The sequence below is a fragment of the Pholis gunnellus genome (genome assembly GCF_910591455.1).
Source record: "Pholis gunnellus genome assembly, chromosome: 21".
Taxonomy (NCBI): domain Eukaryota; kingdom Metazoa; phylum Chordata; class Actinopteri; order Perciformes; family Pholidae; genus Pholis; species Pholis gunnellus.
The window spans coordinates 17,379,332-17,399,846 of record NC_136548.1 but is presented as its reverse complement, the minus strand read 5'-3'; the positions used below and the strand labels follow the sequence as shown (position 1 = coordinate 17,399,846).

The 20,515-nt window shown below is 44.6% G+C and overlaps 1 protein-coding gene across 1 annotated transcript in view; it reads left to right on the top strand.

The window, feature by feature from the left end:
• The window catches only part of myo1d (myosin 1D), an 81,331-nt gene that overhangs the window by 53,639 nt on the left and 7,177 nt on the right, over positions 1 to 20,515 (top strand). The window contains exon 21 of the mRNA XM_079182361.1: positions 4,021 to 4,175. Within this exon, the coding sequence (XP_079038487.1) occupies positions 4,021 to 4,175 (155 nt within the window). The remainder of the gene's footprint in view (positions 1 to 4,020; positions 4,176 to 20,515) is intronic.

Sequence of the window (20,515 nt, the reverse complement as noted above, 5' to 3'; positions counted from 1 at the left end):
GGTGAAAAAGTGAGGAGCACGTGGAGAGAGGAAGAGGGGTGAGGAGGAGATGGAGATGTGCTGGAGGCTGAGACGCGGCGCTATCGATCGGAGGAGGTCAAACGGAGGGGAGAGCAGTTAGCTCGCTGTTGATTAGCACTGATAGGCTAACACCACAGCGTCCCCTCGGCCGCCCGATACTGTGTGTTTACCGCTGCTCCTGCAGGGCAGCCTGAGCGCTGACAGATGGTTAGTTCTACAGTAAAGAGCCGACTACTGTCCGCCGAAAGGATTTATACGCCAGTTAACGCCTGCGCTGCAACAGTGAGATCATTAGACTCTCTGTCTTCTTGAATTAAACGTATCCCGGTGAAATAACCGTTCTGCACCAGTGACTCGTCTCCCTGTTTCTCACCATCTTTACTTTCCTTTTCTTTTCCACCTCACCCCTCTCTCTCTCTGTCTCTCTCTCGCGCTCTGACTCTCGCGCTCTCGCCCCCCCCCCCCCTCCGCTTCTCTCCTCCCGTTGTTGTCATGCCAACTTCCCAGGAGACAGCGTTGTCATGGATACCGGGAGGCAGGGCAGATCAGCTGATGTCTGGTGTCGTTCAGGCACATGCACACATTGCTATCCTGTATGTGCACTCTTTTCCTGTCTTTTTTTAGTGTGTGATCACTGCGGCTCTGGCTCTTTTTTCACCCGTTGATCTCTTCAGTCTGTTTTTTTTTTCAACACCTCCCACAGCGGCAGTGAGGCCGTATTTGTTTATATAGATGAATGGTTTACATGTGCAGCCTATTCTTAACCAGCAGGTAGAAGAAGAAGAAGAAAAATGTCTCAAATTATGCGAAACACCTTACGCGAGATCAGGATTAGAAGGTGATGAAGCATAATTGTGTTAATAAATTCATCTCAGAGGCGGATGATCTCTGGCACAGCCTCACACCAGCCTCGCTCATTATATCATATTCATTTAATCACACTTTGCTCCCGCTGCTTATTCCCCCCTTCTATCTTTACAGGACTGTGGGGATGTGTTATATAACCGATAATTTGTTCCTGTAAGAATACACCGAGAGAACCTGCCGTACATGTTATGACCTTATGATGACTGCGGAGCAGAGGGGATCACACCAGAGAGCACTCGACCGAAACCATTGTGGTCATATTGTTAAGTAGTTCTCTCGCAAGTGCTTTCACCAAAATACACCCACGTGTGTGTGTGTGTGTGTGTGTGTGTATACTGTTTAGGAACACGGCTTTTCTAAATGCAACACTTGGTGTAGTCCTCCTCAAACAAATATGTAAATTAGCAATGTCCTCCTTCAGCCACTCAGTGTGATTTACAAAGACAACATAGCACGGCTGTGAGATGCATCAGAATCCCACATTTCTCTGATATATTTAGTCGTGTAATAGAAAGAAAAGAACACGTGGCCCTTTTACAGCGTGTGAATGTCTGCTGTCGACTAAAGTCATGAGAGAAACGTGAAAATCTGTTTTTAATTTGGTAATCCAAATATTTGATGCAAGATCAATCTGCAAGACGAGTCCACCGGCGCTCAGTTTGAAGTTTCAGCTTCTCTGCACTGCTCTCATACGGCGGATAACGCTGATAATGTATCACCCACCCTGCAGCTCCCTCCCAGGCTAATATTGTTAGCTCTGTCAGCACTGTTGCCGTAGTTTGTACCATTAGCGCTGTTAGCACCTTTAGCTTCTAGCAGCTGGCTCAGCCGTCGCCATGTTGAGAGCCGTGTGGAGGCAATCCCTCAATCACAATCATACATTCAAACTCGTTTACAGAACATGGTGACACGTGTTCGTTACCATTTGTTTCACATTTTTTCCGTAATTAAGACTTCAACTAAGCTGCTGATTATTTTCTCGATGAGTCATTTTGTCCATGAACTATAAGAAAATAGTGAAAATGTCCATCACAATATCGTGAAGTCAAAGGTGATTTACATTTTCAAAGTGCATGTTTTGTCCGACGAGCAGTCGAGAACCAAAAGATATTCAGTTTACTATCCCATAAGACAAATAAAGACCTGGTTGAAATATATATTGCACAATCTAACATGTCTAATTTGATGTCGTATATAAGCCTGGAAGATCCCCATCATCTCAGTGTGTAGGAGCCTTTTAGGTTTCAACACAAATGAGTTGGACTGCAGTAATGAAAAACATCCTCCTCAGGTTTTCTCAGATTTGCCAGACGAGCACCTGAACAGATGGCTGGGCAGATAAATGCCTCCGACACATTTCATACTCGGGGTAAAACTGATTTGGGGAATCAAGACACCAAAAAAAAATTAGACACGGAAATGAATCCGAATGTATCATTACCCAACTCATTAGAACACCGACCGTCGTTCCAATCAATTAGGCCTTTAATATAAATGTAAATGTAATCGGCTCCATGTAATTAACTGCGGGTGGGTTGCCAGACAGAGAGGCATGGCTTTAGGCTTTAATTCACGGTGATTACGGTGAAGTGTTTGTTTTTTCGCAGTCACAGGCGTCATGTTGGAGCTAAATAAGCTAGCTCTGTTGTTTAGCCGGCGGATGCAACCTGTCTCTGCCCGTCCTGCACCAGATGGAGAGTTTGTCTGGGCGTTGCGGTCCGGTGAGTGGATGTTAATGCCCCTGACTGGCTGCCCTGTGGCTGTTTCCTCAACACGCAGCGCCACAGTTCAGCTCGGAAAGACAAATTAAGAGAGAAATAAATGGCTGGTATACCGAAAGGCAGGGAATGACAAAGGAGACGGAGGAAAGCTAAAAGGAAGAGAGATAATGGTGTAAAAAACAAAGGAATAGGGTTTTAATGAGCTCCTTTTCCTCCTGAGATGTGTTTACCTGAGGATATATTGGTTTCTTCCTGTTGTCTCCTTTGAAGGCCTGTTAAGCAAAACAGTTTGACCGCAAAACTGGGATTCCCCTTTCAGCCTGGCGGCTCTCTGTTGTTGTGACGTTTGGGGGCTCTGAGTGGAAAAATTCGATTGGACCTTTGGGACGCTAATCAATGAATCATTACTGCAAGTGCTGATTTAGGCCTTGAGTGGGAGAAACCCCAGAAACGAGATACTGAGCACACCAGAACAGTGTTTGCTTTGGCTCAGTTTCAATGTGAAAAGCTCTTTACACACAATGTAACCTTGATGTAGCATGTAAAATAAAAACAACTTCATTCTAAAGTAGGTTATTATATAATGCTTCAAGTTAATCACAACATCATTGGATTGGATGTTCTGAAAGCTCTTGTACTGTAAATGATTTTTATGTTCTTTGAGTTGACGAACATGTTTACATCAAAAGGTTTTTGGTCTCCCACTCAAACGATCTGCTTGATACTCAAAATTAGGCGGCAACCTCCAATTCTGAAAAGTGAAGCCAATGCTGAAGTGTCTTAAAGCTGCATCCTCTCTAATGTCCACCAGGGGGCGACTCCTCTGGTTGTATAGAAGTCTATGAGAAAATGATTCTACTTCTCTCTTGATTTATTACCTCAGTAAACATTGTAAACATGAGTTTATGGTCTCAATCTCTAGTTTCAAGTCTTCTTCAATACAGCATGATGTTCATTTAGTAAATGATGGTCCATTTAGAGTCAAACAGACCATAAAGCAGAGTATGCTTTAGGGCGGGGCTACACGGTGATTGACAGGTCTCTACCAGAGACGACAGCCAACATGACGTCAGCCAAAATCCAAGATGGCAACGGCCAAAATGCCAAACTCCCGGCTTCAAGACTGTACTTAACAAACCAATAGGTGACGTCACGACGACTACGTCCACTTCTTATTAACAGTCTGCACTCCAAATACAGCAGGTCTCCTTCTTTTACTTCCAGTGAAAGTTAAACGTGTAGAAGTAGCCTGGTGCAGCGACCCCAGTCAATTCACGTCCTTTGGGTTCAAACTCCCCGATGTGCATGTGCCTCTGTGTGTCCATGTATGTGGTGTATTTGTGTTTATCTACCCTATGTACATGTGTATCTGTGTTTAATTGTGTGTCCCCTCTCTTCCACACTGTCCCAGGTGACGGGCGTGAGCGTGTCCCCTGGGAAGGACCAGCTGGTTGTGTTCCACACCAAGGACAGCAGGGATCTCGTGGTGTGCCTGCAGGCCATGGTGCCCGCCAACGAGAGCCGCATCGGGGAGCTGGTCGGCACCCTACTTAGCCACTTCAAGAGGTAAGTGATGGGCAACAAGCGGAGGTAGAAGCTGAGGTACCTTGATATTTTCAACCGTTGAAATGGTGTTGAATGTCTGAAAATGCTTTAAAACATGGACTGTAGTTTGCTGATTAAATTCACTGTGGTTGACAGGAAGGAGAGGATAGAGGCCTCATCATATTTTCTATTTATTGCAAGAGCATGTTGTCCCCGCTTAAACCCAGTGCTCTTCATTTAGTTTAACTTCCAGCAGTGTTACAGAACCAGATGTAGTCTAAAATAACGAGGACATTTCTTTACAAGTGAAAAAAGACTGATGTGACCTGTTGCAGCAGGATCATGGGGCGGATAGAGTGCACGGTCAGCTGTCCTCACTTGAACCCGAATATTCATTTCAGCTGAGCTCAGCCGATTTCTCCAGGACAGGATCCTGTGAAGGCCGGAATTCATTTTGTTCCTAAGCAGAGAAAACATAAATAGACTAAGTCCCTGAAGCCATCAGTCGCTTTTCATAAACCTTACCAAGTAGTTTTGTTGTGGAGGTAAATCTAAAAAACTAAGTTAACCTACGCTGGAAAAGTGTTTTGAAAGGCTCTGTATGCATGCAACAAGCGGAAGCTGTACGTGTAATGTAATGTGTTAAGATACGATGAAGAATCTCTTCCTTTTGTTCACACGACGTTGGTCTCACTGCAGTAAATCTGCTCGTCTTTCCTCTCACCATCAGGTTAATATTGTCCTTGTTGTCCTCACTTCACTCTTTCTTTGTACGTTTTTAAAAAGGTTCAAATGATCCTCCAGCTCACGTTCAGATGCTGTCACACGCTGTTAATTGTGTCGTATCACAATATTTAGCCAGTGTTAACGAGTACCAGTACAAGCAGCTTACACGTGGTTTATAGCTGCACATCAGCAGGAAACGTGAGACTCCTTGAATTCATATTTCTTCTCACAACCAAAAAACATAATCTAAAACGGTAGCTCCAGCAAAACCATGTGTGTGAACGAGGTGATTTCATGCATGACTTTCATCCTGTGGATTAATCCCAGGGGAGGACGGCTGTGTCACCTCGGCTCACATTGACTTATACACACACACACACAAAAGGAAACTAAATGAACTTCAGGAGGTACATAGAAGCTGTGGGTCTGGCTGATGCACCGTAGAGAACTGTAAGTCCTGAACTTTTTGTCCTTTCTACTTTATTTGACTGATTGGAACTGATTTGTCATTAAATCCAGCTGTAAAGATAACTAGATTCCCCTCCTACCTGCTTCATTCACCGCTTCATCCTGTGATTATTTCATTCAGGCCTAATAACAGGGTGATTCATGTCTTGTGTTGTTGTGGCACCAAGCAGAAAGCACCATCGTTAAATACTAAAGGCCGTGCAGAAGTGTCTTAAGAGCTGAGTCAATTCTCAACATCTCTTAAAATGTAATTCTTTTGGGATTTTTGTTCCCCACGAGATGTTATTGTTGTCATCTCTAATCTCTATTAATTCTAATGTGGATGAGTCTCCAGCGATGTGAGGCTTCATGCTCACCATCTTAGCTTAGCATCTAATTGGTACTAAACAGAAAGGTGAAGCTGAGAAATATAATTAGTTTTGCATGTCTTTGCTCATAAAAAGTCATTAAAAAAGTATTGGACAAATTGAAATGACCTGATTTTGTATTATTTATCCTCAGGGGATCATGAATATCTGTACCAATCTGTCCAATAGTAGATATTTCATTTAAAATAACAAATGTCACCGGTGGCGTTAGAAGCAAAGTCAGGGGATCACGACAACGTGATTAGGATGCATCCTCTGGGGAGCATGAACAACATTTCACTGTAGTCCATCCAATAGTTATTTAGGGATGTTTCAGTCTCTGACCGTCGTTGCCATATCGATTTCTTAGCTCCAAGAGCAGCAAACATAAAACCCAAATCCACATCAACACATTCAACAAGAAACATGTCAACACCAGAACTCTGTAAATCCAAAATAAACAAACAATCTTGTAGTAAAGTAATCCCACTAATGGAGCCGTGGAAGAGTTCCACCAAAACATTGTGGGGAATTCAGATCAGCGAGTAAAAAAACAAGAAGTCATTTGTTTTCAGATCTCTTCTGCTGCCGTGATTATCTGTTTTCATGACGCATGATTCTAGATCACAACATCTTTCAAGATGACTGATTAGTGAACCCACTGCTCCACAATAGTCTGGCTCATGAACTGATTTGTGTGTGTGTGTGTGTGTGTGTGTGTGTGTGTGTGTGTGTGTGTGTGTGTGTGTGTGTGTGTGTGTGTGTGTGTGTGTGTGTGTGTGTGTGTGTGTGTGTGTGTGTGTGTGTGTGTGTGTGTGAGACAGTGTTTGTGCATGCAGACAGATGTGTCTGCTTATCTCGGTGTGTGTGTGTAGCCTCGTGTGTGTGTGTGTAGTCTAGGTGTGCTCCGTCCTCGCCATCCTGTGATGGTATCTTGTTCCATTGTGGAGCCCATTTTCTCTGTATAGGTGTCTGGCTGAGAAAGGCCCGGGCCTCGTGTAATGACCGTCCCATGTGCGTCGCATGCTGCCGACTCATCCATCACCGAAACAACCCTGACAGAACAAAGAGCATGCCGGCATGTGCTGAAATGTGTGTGTGTGTGTGTGTGAATGCATGGGGGGGGGGGGGGAATTCCTGAGAAGCAATCTGCACGCGGCCGCGCTGGCGTTTGTGTGTCCGCGCTGCGTGATCTTCCGCGTGCAGCGTCCCCACCGCTGCAGCTCCCTGCAGATGTGGCTTTAACCTTTATCTCTCCTTCAACATGCTGCACAGTGCACAACATGCACAGCAGCGAGCGAGGGGGGGAGACGGGAGGGGGGTGGAGGTGGGGGGGGGGCAGCTTACAGCAGCAACAAAAGCAACACTTTATCCTCGTCTAAGTGACAGCGAGGCCAAAGCAGAGTGACACCGCCGCCGGGAGTAAACCCTCCTCTCCTCGTAGCTGCGACTGGATGCTGGAGGTTTAAGACAGTTTCCAAATCTGTTTGGCGTTAATCTTTTTTTTTTTTAATTCTTTTTTTTTTGCTAAGGACTGGACTGGTTTTAATGTTTGAGATAGTGTCAAGGCTGCTTCTCTTTTTTTTAGAACAAAAAAAATGCAGAAACTTATCAATACGTTAGCAAGTCGCTTCGAACTGAAGCGACGCAGAGATTCCGGCGTCCCGTGCATAAGAAGATAACCTTCTTATCGGCCACGCACCAGTTGTCTGGAGAGATTCAGAAATACCTCATTCTTATTTTGCATAAAAGGGAGGCGGGGATTAGATTCCCATGCCTTCAGCCTCCCTCCCTCCCTCTCTCCCTCCATCCTTCATGCTCCCCTCCTTTGTGCCGTTATTTTCTGCTTCCTATTTTTGACTGTTACCTCTTTTGTACTGATCTCACTCTCATGAACCCCCCCCTCCACTTCCTCATCTCTCTCTCTCAATCTTCCCCCCTTTTCCTCCCCTGGATCCCCTCCTTCTTCATTTCTGGAGAGGAGGCAATGAAATATTTAAGGCCGTGCTGCTGTTGAGGCCTATATTTAGAAGAGACAGAGCCCCCCCCCCCTTCCCTCCCTGTCTCTCTGTGTGTGTGTGTGTGTGTGTGTGTGTGTGTGTGTGTGTGTGTGTGTGTGTGTGTGTGTGTGTGTGTGTGTGTGTGTGTGTGTGTGTGTGTGTGTGTGTGTGTGTGTGTGTGTGACATGCGCGTTACGCAGCATTGACTGCAGCACTCCCTCCGTCTGCTGCCAGAATAGCAGAGCCAACACTCTTCAGTCTGTCACGCGAAAAAACAAGAAATCCTCTCCTCTTGATTACCAAAAATGTTTGCCTGTTTTTAAATAGGATTATAAAGACGAGCTTTTATTCCCAATGTACCCAGATGTCATGAGTATATTCATCTGTTCTAATTTGCTTGTTGATGCTTGTTACTGCACTCTTCCTACATGTCGGCGTGTTGTCTTTATAACCAAACGCCCGGTCGCTTGAGTTAAATGTTTCATGATGAAACATCTCCTCTCCTGAAAAGGGTACGAGTCTGAACGAGCGCTTGTGTTTGACAAGTTGAGAGTCAGAATGTGTTTAGATACGATGAAGAATCTCTTCCTCGTGTTCATTTTATTTAACTTGAGATCAGTTCACACGACGTTGGTCTCACTGCAGTAAATCTGCTCGTCTTTCCTCATTTCACTCTTTCTTTGTATGTTTTAAAAAGGTTCAAATGATCCTCCAGCTCAAGTTCAGATGCTGTCACACGCTGTTAATTGTGTCGTATCACAATATTTAGCCAGTGTTAACGAGTACCAGTACAAGCAGCTTACAAATGGTTTATAGCTGCACATCAGCAGGAAACGTGAGACTCCTTGAATTCATATTTCTTCTCACAACCCTCCAAAAAACATAATCTAAAACGGTAGCTCCAGCAACACCATGTGTGTGAACGAGGTGATTTCATGCATGACTTTCATCCTGTGGTTTAATCCCAGGGGAGGACGACTGTGTCACCTCGGCTCACATTGACTTATACACACACACACACAAAAGGAAACTAAATGTTCTTGAACTTCAGGAGGTACATAGAAGCTGTGGGTCTGGCTGATGCATCGTAGAGAACTGTAAGTCCTGCATTAGAGCTTCAGGGTCCTGTTTGTTGACCTGTGGAGGTCAGACGGGTTCAGGTTCTTTCTTCTGTTCACGGCAAAGACAAAAGTTACTTGTTCTAGTTGAACTTTTTGTCCCACATCAACAAACATCCCCTCGTCGGCCGGCCACGTGACCTGATAAACGTCCTGATCTAAACGAACTATTCGCTCATTTGTAAAGCAGTTTTGGGGAGGGCCCCGTGAACCGGACCTTTCCAGGGCCCCGTGTCTGTGGTGCGGATGTTATTGACGGATTGACCGCTTGTAGGACGGCATTATCTCCATGGCTTTGTAAACGATGGTCCAGTGTTTCTTTACACTAAAGAAGGAAGCGTTGAAGCACCTTTCCTCTGCATGAAGAGGAGTCCACCACCGCTCATCAGGGTAGATACTTCCAGCTCATTTCACCACTACGATGACCAATGCCCAATATCTTCAAATGTCTTGTGGCTGTATGAGTCTGTGAATGCGTTTTTACTCATTCAGCTCACCAACGTTTCTATTTGTCCATCACACACTTCCACTCTGCTTCACACCTTTCCCTCTGAGATGTGAATGTAAAAATAGCTCCGTGTTGAATTATTCATTCACGCAGGTGTTGCGCTGCAGTTTACAAGATTTCGCTCCTTCAAAAAGCAACAAAACATCATTCTGATGCAGAAATGTTCTCGTTACTGAAGGAAAGTGGGATGTTTTTATCGGGTCAAAGTGACGTTAAATGTGTTTAGATCGTGTTAACGTTGTGCGAAGTGTGTTCTTGTTGTTCGGGACATTTTCTCTCTCCTGCTCTGTGTCAGTCGTGACCTGATTACTGAGTTTCCCTGTAACCGACTCCTGTAAATCCCCGGTTCACATAACCTCCTCTGTCTTCACGCCGTTGTTGTTCCTGCGTTGTGTAAGCGGCTGGAATAGGTTTCTGAGAAAAAGCACCGAGGATTGTTTCTGTAGCAACAGCTCCGCCGACTGCTGTCAGTGTCCACGGTGACTAATGAAAAAACCCCTGAGCAGTGGATTGATCGTGTATGTGTGTGTGTGTGTGTGTGTGTGTGTGTGTGCGTGTGTGTGTGTGTGTGTGTGTGTGTGTGTGTGTGTGTGTGTGTGTGTGTGTGTGTGTGTGTGTGTCGGGAGTCATTGACAGGATTTGATTAACCCTTGCTGTCCACTCTGTGCATGTTGGAGCAGACTGGTTGACTGATTGATGGACAGAAAATGTTGATGGAATGAATTCATTTGTTCATCATTTCACAAGTTACAATGCAACACCTGACTTTCAGTATCAGGTCTTTTTTGATACCGGACTGAAATATTGACTTTGAGAAGATTTTCTATAAAAAATAAAAAATTATAGTTGAATGTAAAATGTTGACAAATCACAAGCAACTGTATTAAAACCGAAATAAAAAGTTTAAACACAATTTTACGGTAGAAAAGTAAACATGAAATGCTGACATGACAGTTTGTGCACTTGGCATTTTATTCGTTACTAAAATGTTTCGAGGTTCAATATTCAGCTTATCAGCTTTTACAGCTTTTCAAATTATTTGTTGTTTTTCTGTGATTAATATCATTTTAAATGAAATATCTTTGTGTTTCTAGATGGTTGAAGATGTCAGTTCAGTTCTTTATTGTCCCGCTGAGGGACGTCCGGCGTGCAGCAGAGCACAGATAAACAGTGACGGAGCACACATAGCAGTAAAACATTGAAGTAATAGTAATAAGAGGGAATTGGACTTTGGGACGCTGTTTTCTTACATTTTATGGACGAAACAAAAGATTAACGGTGAGCCGGAGCAATCAAAGTGTGATTTTGCACTCTGAATACTGAAGTAGTAAAACTATGAAGTCTTTCAGAGGAAACAGGAGAGCGTCTTTCAGCCGTGTCAGCAGCTCTGTGAGGCTGCAAAATGCTAACGTCAGCATGCTAACATTTGCACCGTGACAATGACAACATGCTGATGTTTATCAGGTGTATCGTTTACCATCTTAGTTTAGCGTATTAGCATGCTAACATTTGTTCAGTGGCAGTAAACACAAAGTACAGCCGAGGCTGCTGGGAAGGCAGTTATTTCTAAACCAACGTCCTGGACGAATGTAAACGCCGTCCTTAAGAGAGCCTGAAGGTTATTACAAGTCATCCTGAGATGGGGCGACCATGTGGAAACCAACGGCTGCCTGGAATTAGGGATGCACCAATCCAACATTGTTTACTGACTTACAGGCATGTTGCCATATATTAAACCACCAAGAGTTAGAAAAAGAAACAACCAAATCTTTTTACAGCATTTTGCTTCTTTTTTTAATCACACTGTAATAATGTCAGGCTGGCAACCACTGGATTAGGAAACAGTGAAATGAATCAAAGTTAGTTGCATCCCTTGGTGATTCATATTCTTGAGCATGAGGACGTCCTCCCCCACATCTGAACCGTCCACATCTGTCTCTGTGACAGATATTTATAGGTTTACCTCGCTCATATCTGTCTTCAAGTGTCCGTTCATCCGTTCTTACTCTCCTCTAACCTCCACCACCAGCCTTTGTCCTTCCCTGTCTCCCTCCCACTCGCTCTCCCTCTCCTTCACCTCCCTCCTCCCCTCTCTTACAGTATGAGTCAGCAGTAGCATGCGGTGCACAGGCCTTCATTGATCTGTCGGAGTGATGTGGTCATGTTCTGTTTCTGCCCTTGCCTCCTGCCTCCCTTTTCCCTGAAGACCTGAACGTTTAGCCCCCCCGTCTCCTCCTGACGCTGCAGAAGGGATTTGGGGGGCGGCTAAGCCGGACTGCTTTAAGGTTGAGGTCTAAAAAAAAAGGAGTGGATTGAGATCAGACGAGGAAACACAGAAAGTGAGAGTGTGTCGGGAATAGTGAGGTGAGATGGAAGGAAGAGATGCGTAGCTCTATATTTAAAATGAGTCGTACTTCACAGCCTTGAACTGGTCGGGTTTGGATGTGTTTGTAAAAAAATGTGAAGAGTTCCAACATGTTCAGGCCAAAATGTTGCTCTTTAAGCTGCGTTTTCTCTTGTGATACCAACTCAGATACCTCAAATTATACCGAGTACTGATCCTATAACTGCTCTCTTTTTACCCCTTAACGTTTTGAATGTGTATTGGAACTGATGGAGGAAATGCAACAAAGAAAATGTATTTAATGTGGTTTGGTCCCATCATGGCCGATACCCGTTCCGCTGAGAAAAAGGAGAATATCGTCACAGATCCGCCTGGAAATGTGTTAAAAATACATCAACATCTCTAAACACAGAGGCAAATGGTTCCCTGTGATGTGAAGTACAAAACACACACACGAGTACGGTCCTTTAATTATAATGAGAGCGTCCGTTTCTGTGCTTTTTCTTTTTGAGAGAACGATGTTGTTTGACTGTTTTCCCTGCAGAGAGAAATTAATATTTAACAGCAACAAACTGTTAAATAAATGTGTGAAATGGATTACCTGTAAAAGCTGAGAGTGAGAGAGAGAGAGAGAGAGAGAGAGAGAGAGAGAGAGAGAGAGAGAGAGAGAGAGAGAGAGAGAGAGAGAGAGAGAGAGAGAGAGAGAGAGAGAGAGAGAGAGGCTTTGTCTTCCTCACCAAGGTCACCTTTTCTGCTGAATCAAATATTTCCGAGTGATAGAAGTGGGCTCCTCTCTCCTCTCTCCTCCTCCTTCCCTCCATCCCTCCTTCTCTATTTCCTCTTTCTCCATTAATCACCCTCCCCACTGCTTCTCCCTCCCCCTCTTGTTTTTCACTCCACATTCCACTTCTCCTCCTCCTCCCCTTCCCTCCCTCTCTCTCTCTCTTGCTCCCTCCCTCCTTTTCGGGGGCGCTGCGGATGCAGTTCCCATGGCAACGGTTGGATCGGTGTTTTGTCTGATGCGTAGTATGCGATCCATTAATAACGCCGCTGGCTACAGATAATAGCGGCGCTTGTCGTCCCAGACTACAGACACAGAGCGTATGGTGTCGAAGAGGAAACCTGCGAGAGGGAGAGAGAGAGAGAGAGAGAGGAAGATGATGAACAAGAGATGAAATGTGTGTCAGAGAAAATCATATTTCATCTTTACTCTAAAGACAACCAGAACAGGTCGTCAGTCCTCGGTACATTCTTGTGTTTGCAGCATTCGATATGGAAACCGGTGGAGAACCGAGACGACTGTAATCTCCGCCACAACATGATGTTACTTTGAAGAACTTCTTTTGTAGAAAATGTCTCAAAGTACGGCATCAAAGGATTGTTTGGCATCAACAAGGTTGACAAAATAAATGACAAAATTCTCTTTCTTGTGTTCAGTCACCAAAGCGTCTCGCAGGATAAACTATCGGCATCGTCGTTTTATAACTTCCAGTTTGCAAAGTCAAATTGGAACGAGAGTTCACCGGTTCTCTCTCACACACAGATATAATAAAGCGACTGGTGCTCAGAGTCATTGTTATGTGGGCCAGCGGGGGGGAGTGGTGGATAGCGAGGGGCCAGTGTGTGTGTGCAAGTACACATTAGAGATAATACTTGAATGTGTGAGAGTGTGTCAGAGGTTGTGTATGAATGTGCGACTAAGTCTGACCTACTTCTCCTCTGCAGCCCCGAATCATCACTACTGCCTTCCCCTCAGAGTGTGTTGACCTGCCGATCGCACCGCGTTGTGTTTTCATTATGAAGCGTAAGCACAGAGACACTGACACACGACTGGGTGGAATAAAAGGCTTAATTTTAACGAACAGATATCACCACGAAACCTCCACAGTTGATTACTGGCATTAAGACAATTCGTTTTTGCATTACAAGTTTGCTGAAATTTAGCATTATCTTATTAAATATGTGCTAATTTTCATACATTTCTGTAACACAAATCTGAACATTGGATGAACAAGCCCCTCTGTGTGAACCTTCAGCACATAGAGAGGAATGAACGTGTAAAGTTTGGTGTGTGTAAGAGCTGCTGAAGTGGAGATTTATCATCAGAGTCTGAGAACAAACTCATTCAGAGAAAACGTCTTTTAAAGAGACGTTTAGTTCATTACAGACATTTAGAGACTCTACAGGTGAAGAGGGTCAAACATGAACTCATAGAGATCACCATGAAGCTTCACCAGCTCATCACTCACAGTAAGAGGATTATTTGTATTACAAGGTTTCTTAAATGTTATGTTTAAATATGCAAATTAGGCCTTATCTAATGGTAACCTTTGGTGAATCTACAGAAGCAAAAAGACAAAATAGTTAAATAAACATCTAAATGTGTATTTTGGATGTTTTATTTCCTCTAGTCTGAAAGAAGTCTCTCAAAATTGACGAGTGCATGAAAAAACGTCTTTTGCCTGTAGTGTCTGGCCTAAATTTAAGATGCATATTTGGATTCGGCAACGTCAAGACATCTATTCTCTAACATTTCACAGACCAAACGTTACCAGAAAGCTGCTGATCGATCTGTTGTATCGTCTTCCTCAGCAGACCGCTCTAAAGATCATTACATCCTCCGGCATCGCAACAACGCACGGAATCTCACGATACATGTGAACAGAATTGCCCTCTTGTAATTAGCTCTGACCGTCTGACAGATTCTGCACTCGAGGAGAGATTCATTCAGCCTCGTTTCAAATGGGAGGAGATACGAGTGTCGCTGGATTTGAAGTTCTCGCTCTTTACGAGGATCAGTTTTGCACGGAGAATGCTCTCCCTCTGAAGTTCAACTGCAGCCTCGGTTGTATTATCAATATTTGGAATGCCGTTAATGAGCGTTTCTATTTCAGGATCTTCATGATTTCATTACTGAGCTTCTTGATCTCAGACAAATCCCAACTGTGAACTTTTCCTCGTAGCCTCCCGCTCAAAATGCTAAACGCATTGAAACACAGTCGCAGTCGTTGATTGCGTAATTAGTCTCCGTCTTAGTAAATCAGACGCTCGTTAAGAACAGATTGCGAGTGCAAAGTGAATGAAAAGCTCGGCTCAGATTCGCCGCCAGCTTTCATGTCATAGATTAGGGCCCTCGTCGTTTTCCCAACAATCAGGATTTCTTTTCAACTTTATTTTGCGTGAATAGTTATAAATGGTACCTTTATTTATTCCGATTCAACCTATGTACATATAGTTGGTACTGTATGTACTGTATGTACTGTATGCATGTGCATCTGCTGGTGTGAGCTATATTTAATCTGCTGCTGGGCTCTGAGTAGCTGGCTGTGTATTCCCGTAGGAGTTCTCCTCACACTGTATATAATGTATGGGCTCACTGTCGTCCACCATCTTTTCTGTCCCTTTGGATAACGGCATCGGTTGAGTGCTGGTACAGTAGGAGCCTTGATATCTTACTGCATCGACCTCCACGTTTACCCCACAATCCGACCCCCCCGAAACACACATGTTCCACCCAGCAACAGCGCCGCTCCGTCTCCCACTGTCACACCAATTATGATCAGCCTCGGCACACTCTCTCCTCCCCTCCTCTCCTCGGCCTCCTTCACCTCCTCTCTTCCTTTGCTCTCTCCCTAGATCTGGTCTTCTGTCATTGAATGCCATTAATCTGCCACCTCACATCTTTTCATCATGCGTCCTCCCTTCACTCCCATAATTTAATCTCCTATATTACATCTCCTTCTCTCCACCTCACCTTGCTTTCTCCCCCACATCCTTCCATTTCATCTCTTCATTTGTGCTTTTTATCCGACCTTATGTGACGCCCTAGCCCTGAGCAGAATCAACTCTGACCCGGCGCTGCTTGCACAAAGAGATGCTTTGACTGTGGCTTTGATCCAACAAATAGTAAAACGTTTACATCAGATAAAGCACAAAGGAGTCCAGAAACCGTTATAGATCGACTTAAAAGGGACAGTTTGTGTATTTTACACGCCGAGGACTTTTAATTCAGTGAGTCTCTAAATGATGACGATGGTGCTTTATTGTCAGATCGAGTGAGAAAGCAGATTCATTTGTAACATCAACAAAGACAACAAATTAAAGACAAGAAACAAGGAGACATACGTTAAACATACCATTAGAATCACCGCGGATTATGTATTCAAGACCCGTCAACGCACGTCTGATCTGGGATCCATATTTAATTATAGGATGGACTGCTACACAGAAGACTGCTTCAGTCAAACATCATTAAATCGGGGAACCCTGTATCGCATATTCAATGGCAACAATTTGTTTTCACTGTTCAGGAAAATAGTCAAATATAACCCCCAAAAAAAGAAAGAAAAGTCGAAGTTTATTATTTGTATGATTCCAGGATGAAGTAGAACTAATTGACAGTGAATTCTGTGTTTATCTAGAGACACGTGCACGTCCCTGCTGGACCTCCAGACCTTCCCACCAGTGAAAAGAAAACAGCAGCCTGTCAGGAGAAGACAAATAGATGAGCTTTTGATTGACGTATTGATCGCCTTTAATAAACAGAATTGGAGGCGTAGCCGCTTGAGAAGTGAGCGGTCTCCCTTCAGTAACGGGCAACTAATTGAGGCGGCCTGTCTTTTTCTTTCTGTTGTGTCTCGGTGTGCTTATTGATTCACCTGATGTGTTTTTAAGTCCATTCAGCCTTGAAGAAGGCGGAGAGAGTCCCTTCTGAAAGGCCAAACACACAGACGATCAGCGAGGAAGACTGAGCTCACTGGTCAGAGACGACAACAATGGGATGACCCGAGCACACAGTGGACTCGCTTGTTTAACACTCCAGCTGTGTGGCTATTGTGGCTCTGCAGAGAGAGAGATAGCCTCCACCATCTGTGGGAGCAAATACAGTTCCCCCCCCCAGAGACGGAGGCCTGTGCTTTTTGTACATTTCCGGGTTAGCGGTTCATCTCCCGCTGATCCTTTTGAACAGAGAGGCGTAGAGGTGAGAAGTGTGTCCTTTTGTTTAACCAGAGCATCTGTGAGCTCGGGGCCTCCTCGGAGCAGCTTGCACGAGTCGCTGTTATTGATAGCCCTCACTCACCCGCTGTCCCGTGGGAACAGGGAGAGTGTAGCTCCAGATGCTGTGTGGACATCCCACCCAGCGGTCACTCCGTCTTCTGCTGTCCTGGAGGCTGTTGAAAGGAGTTATGTGTCCACAGGAGGTTTGTCTTGACCACAAACGGCGCCGGGCTGAGTGGAGATTTTTTTTGGGGCCTTTTCTCCAATATTTTCATTGCATGATTGCATAACCTCTCAAGGTGTTTAAGCACTGATTCACTTTATTCATAATTTAGACTAAATTCTGTCCTTTAAGGCGTCTTTTAGAGCTACATTTAGGAAAATATGATGTATGTGCAGCAGTTGCTTAAAGCAATCTCATTTCCTAATTATCTGAAGTGGATCTAATCAAACAGTTGAGATGCTATCGAGCTGCGTTATTATGGGATGTGATTCAGTGTTTCTGGAGCTTCACTGGAGACGTCGAGTGAACATATTAGTGGGCCTCTGCTGCTTCATTTTTGACCAATTCTTTGTGTTCGTCTCTTGCAAGTCCCTCAACTTTATGTAAATGCAGTGCACACAATCACCTGAATGCACAACTCAAACACACGTCCACACATCCATCTACAGCTCAGGGATTTAAATCCTTCTTTGCCTGATCGGACCATTTAGCCAACTGTTCACATCAGTCGTCTTCTGTTCAGAGTCTGTAATATCTTTGCATGCTGGGTGGAGAGCAGATGAAACTCAGAGACAAACTGAGTTTCCATCAGATAACACAGCAGCTGCTGTACCAAAATGTTTGTTTTCAGTTTGATGGATTTCAACCGAAAAACCAGAGAACTGGGAAATAAATGTGTAAAATATTTATGCCTTCACACTTGAGGATCACAAAAGGCATTTTCTTCAAGACGTCTCAGGCCCACTGGGGCCCTTGATAGTCAGCAGATCTTGCTTACTGTGCATAAAGAAGCAGAAGTACTAGCTTAGCATATTAACAAGTGGAGCTTGTGTTTACTGATCCAGCTTCAAATGGAGCCTCATGGGAGTCTTGGAGACTCCTAATCCTGTGCAGTGGAATGGGACGCTCTCTCGCATGTTTCAGAGAGCTGAACACGTCGGTTTACAGTATATTTCGTAGCTCCTCTTCACCTTCCTCCTCTTTGTCTCGTGCAGAGGCCCGAAGCAGCTTCCAGCCGCCTCTGACCTCTGAACCCTCCACTAAAGATTGACCTCGCTCTCTTTTCCTTCCTCTCTTTTCCCTTCGACAAACGTTTGAATCAATTCCATTTTTTGCTGTCAGTGCATTCTCTCCCCCGTTCTTTAAATGACCTACTTAGTAATCCCTCCCGTTGAGAGTACGGCTCTTCTTCTCCGTAGCGGGGAAGAAAAGATAACAACCGAGAGAGCTGCACGTTTTCAGCTTAGTCAATACTGCATGCAAAGGCCGCCTTATGGTGGATTTGACGCACCAAAACCTGCTGAAATCACCCGAGACGGTTGCTGCAGAAGGTTCTCGGTGCTGCATTTGATCTGGTCTTTGGAGGTTTTCTTTCCATGCCTCTAAACATTTTGCTCTCTGCAGCTTGCAGCCGCCACGACGAGCTCTGCAAACACCGAAACCCTAACGTCAACCAAGATGTGAAATTTGACATGTGAAGATAACAAAATATGAGTAAAGTATTTATAAGAAAGGTAAAAAGGAGAGAGTGAAAAGTTGTACCTTGAGAGGAGACCTCGTGCAGAAATGATCTAAGACTTAATATAATGTCTGCAGATAGGAGATATCCCTCCAGTCTTCTTTTAGCACTGAGCTGAACCACAATAACAGCATCTTAAATGCCTCTCTACTTCTCATACACCACATCTGCAGTTGCAGCACGAGCAAAACTTGGGAGCGGTGGTGCTAATTACAGAACTGCACTCAGAAAGCCTCTAACGCAGTTTTCACACTTTAAAGTGGGGCACATGAGGCCAGTACAGTTTCCTCCATCCAGGCTGGTGGAGCCGCCTCCTATCACATTCTCTCTCTGCGGCGATCGACCAGGATGATAACGTTTCCTCCCATTTAAAAAGCCCGTTTGGGTTTAGTTCCAGCGTGATGCAGGTCTGCGCTCCGCGTCGTCTTTCCGTTTCCTCTCCGGTGGGAACGTTGCACTCGGGAGCGCGCGTGAGACGTGTGAGGCGGCCATGTGAGACGCAGAGAAGGCGTGACAGTGAGAGGAAGAAGAGGGATGATGGTCTGGTGTTCAATAAAAAATGTATGTGGTTAAGTGGGTGGATGAAAAGGAAGAGAGGAACGTGGACTTAATTATCTCTACTAAAATATTGAAACATGACTGAGTTATTTTTTGCCACACTAGCAGCATCGGCTGTATTGATTGGCTCAATTTCTTTGTACAGACATTCATGGTTCCTTCCTTCCTTCCGTGCCACCATGTTGTTGACAATTTTGATTTAAGATTCAAATGTCTCTGTGCAACTATTTGATCATTTGCCACGAAATTCTGTTCATAACTTTATGTTTGAAACTTGTCGTTTATGACCAAATACCTGCTGCACTAATCCACTTCCCATCAGCCTCAGTATACGTTTAGTGCTAGTTAGCATGTTAGCTTGCTGACGTTAGCATTTAGCATGGCTGTCGACTCTTAAGCTTTGTTTACACTCACGCGTGGCACCGTAGCGTGAGCCACGAGCACGCACAGAGGCGTTGATGCTCAACGCGCTGTTAGTTTCATTATTCTCAGAACGTACTGTCTAGAAGCAAGAAGACGACGACGACGAGTGTAACCGGTGAAACGCCGGTAAAGATCCTTTTCCTAACCATGAGATAGCCACGTGTTGCGAAATAATCTTAACCAGAGTAGATGCTTAAAAAAAACATAATTCAAATATTGAACAACATGTAAAGATGTAATAATGCTTTCAGTCTCTTGTAGCACACCCATCCTTTTAAATAAACCACCTCCATATAAACCACCTCCATATTGTTAATGAGTGTCTTTGATCCTGCTGTGGCTGGAGAAATGTGGAGCTGCTGCTTTAATGTGCGCGAGGAGTCTGAAGAAAAGCCTGGTTATCCATCAATCATAGAGGCAGCGTGGTTCTGTGAGCTCCCTCAGTCCTGCCCCATGGTGCCCAGCCTTCACACACACACACACACACACACACACACACAGTACACAGTGTGCATGTTTTCCCTTCACTCCTTGCGTTTCCTTTCTTCATCTCAGTGTGGTCTCACCAACTGAAATATTGATGTGAGGAGACTGTAGTTGTGTCTCTGACAGATCGACAGCATGGGCTCACCTGCCGTGTGTGTTAGTGTGCACATCTGTTTCATGTGCACATGCTGGATGTCTTTTTGTAAAACCGTAGTCCATTCCTTCGGACTGGACGGTATATTTGGGGCGTGTTCTTGTCACAGAATCTGCCCCGACCATATTCACTGGTCTCTTATTTTCACAATCCATCTCTGTCGTTTTCCACTGATGCAAATATTTGCCTCTTTCATTCGTCTCCTTGATAATCCATTTTAATAGGATTATGCGCACGATGGAGAGAGTTGGACACTGAGGTGCTGCTGATGCTTATTTGAAGCACAAAGGAGGATACCTGATGCCTGTGGCCTCGACTCCTCTCTTCCTCGCCTCCTCCGCTTGCATCTCCACGGGCGGGACTGAGACGCGAGGCGAGGAAAGGAATCGAGGAGGCACAAAATCGGGAAATGACCCCTAGTTTCAGGAATAAGCGACACGACATCAGCAGAGAAAATGTCTCTCTTCCAGAAACAGACCAGAGGAAAGT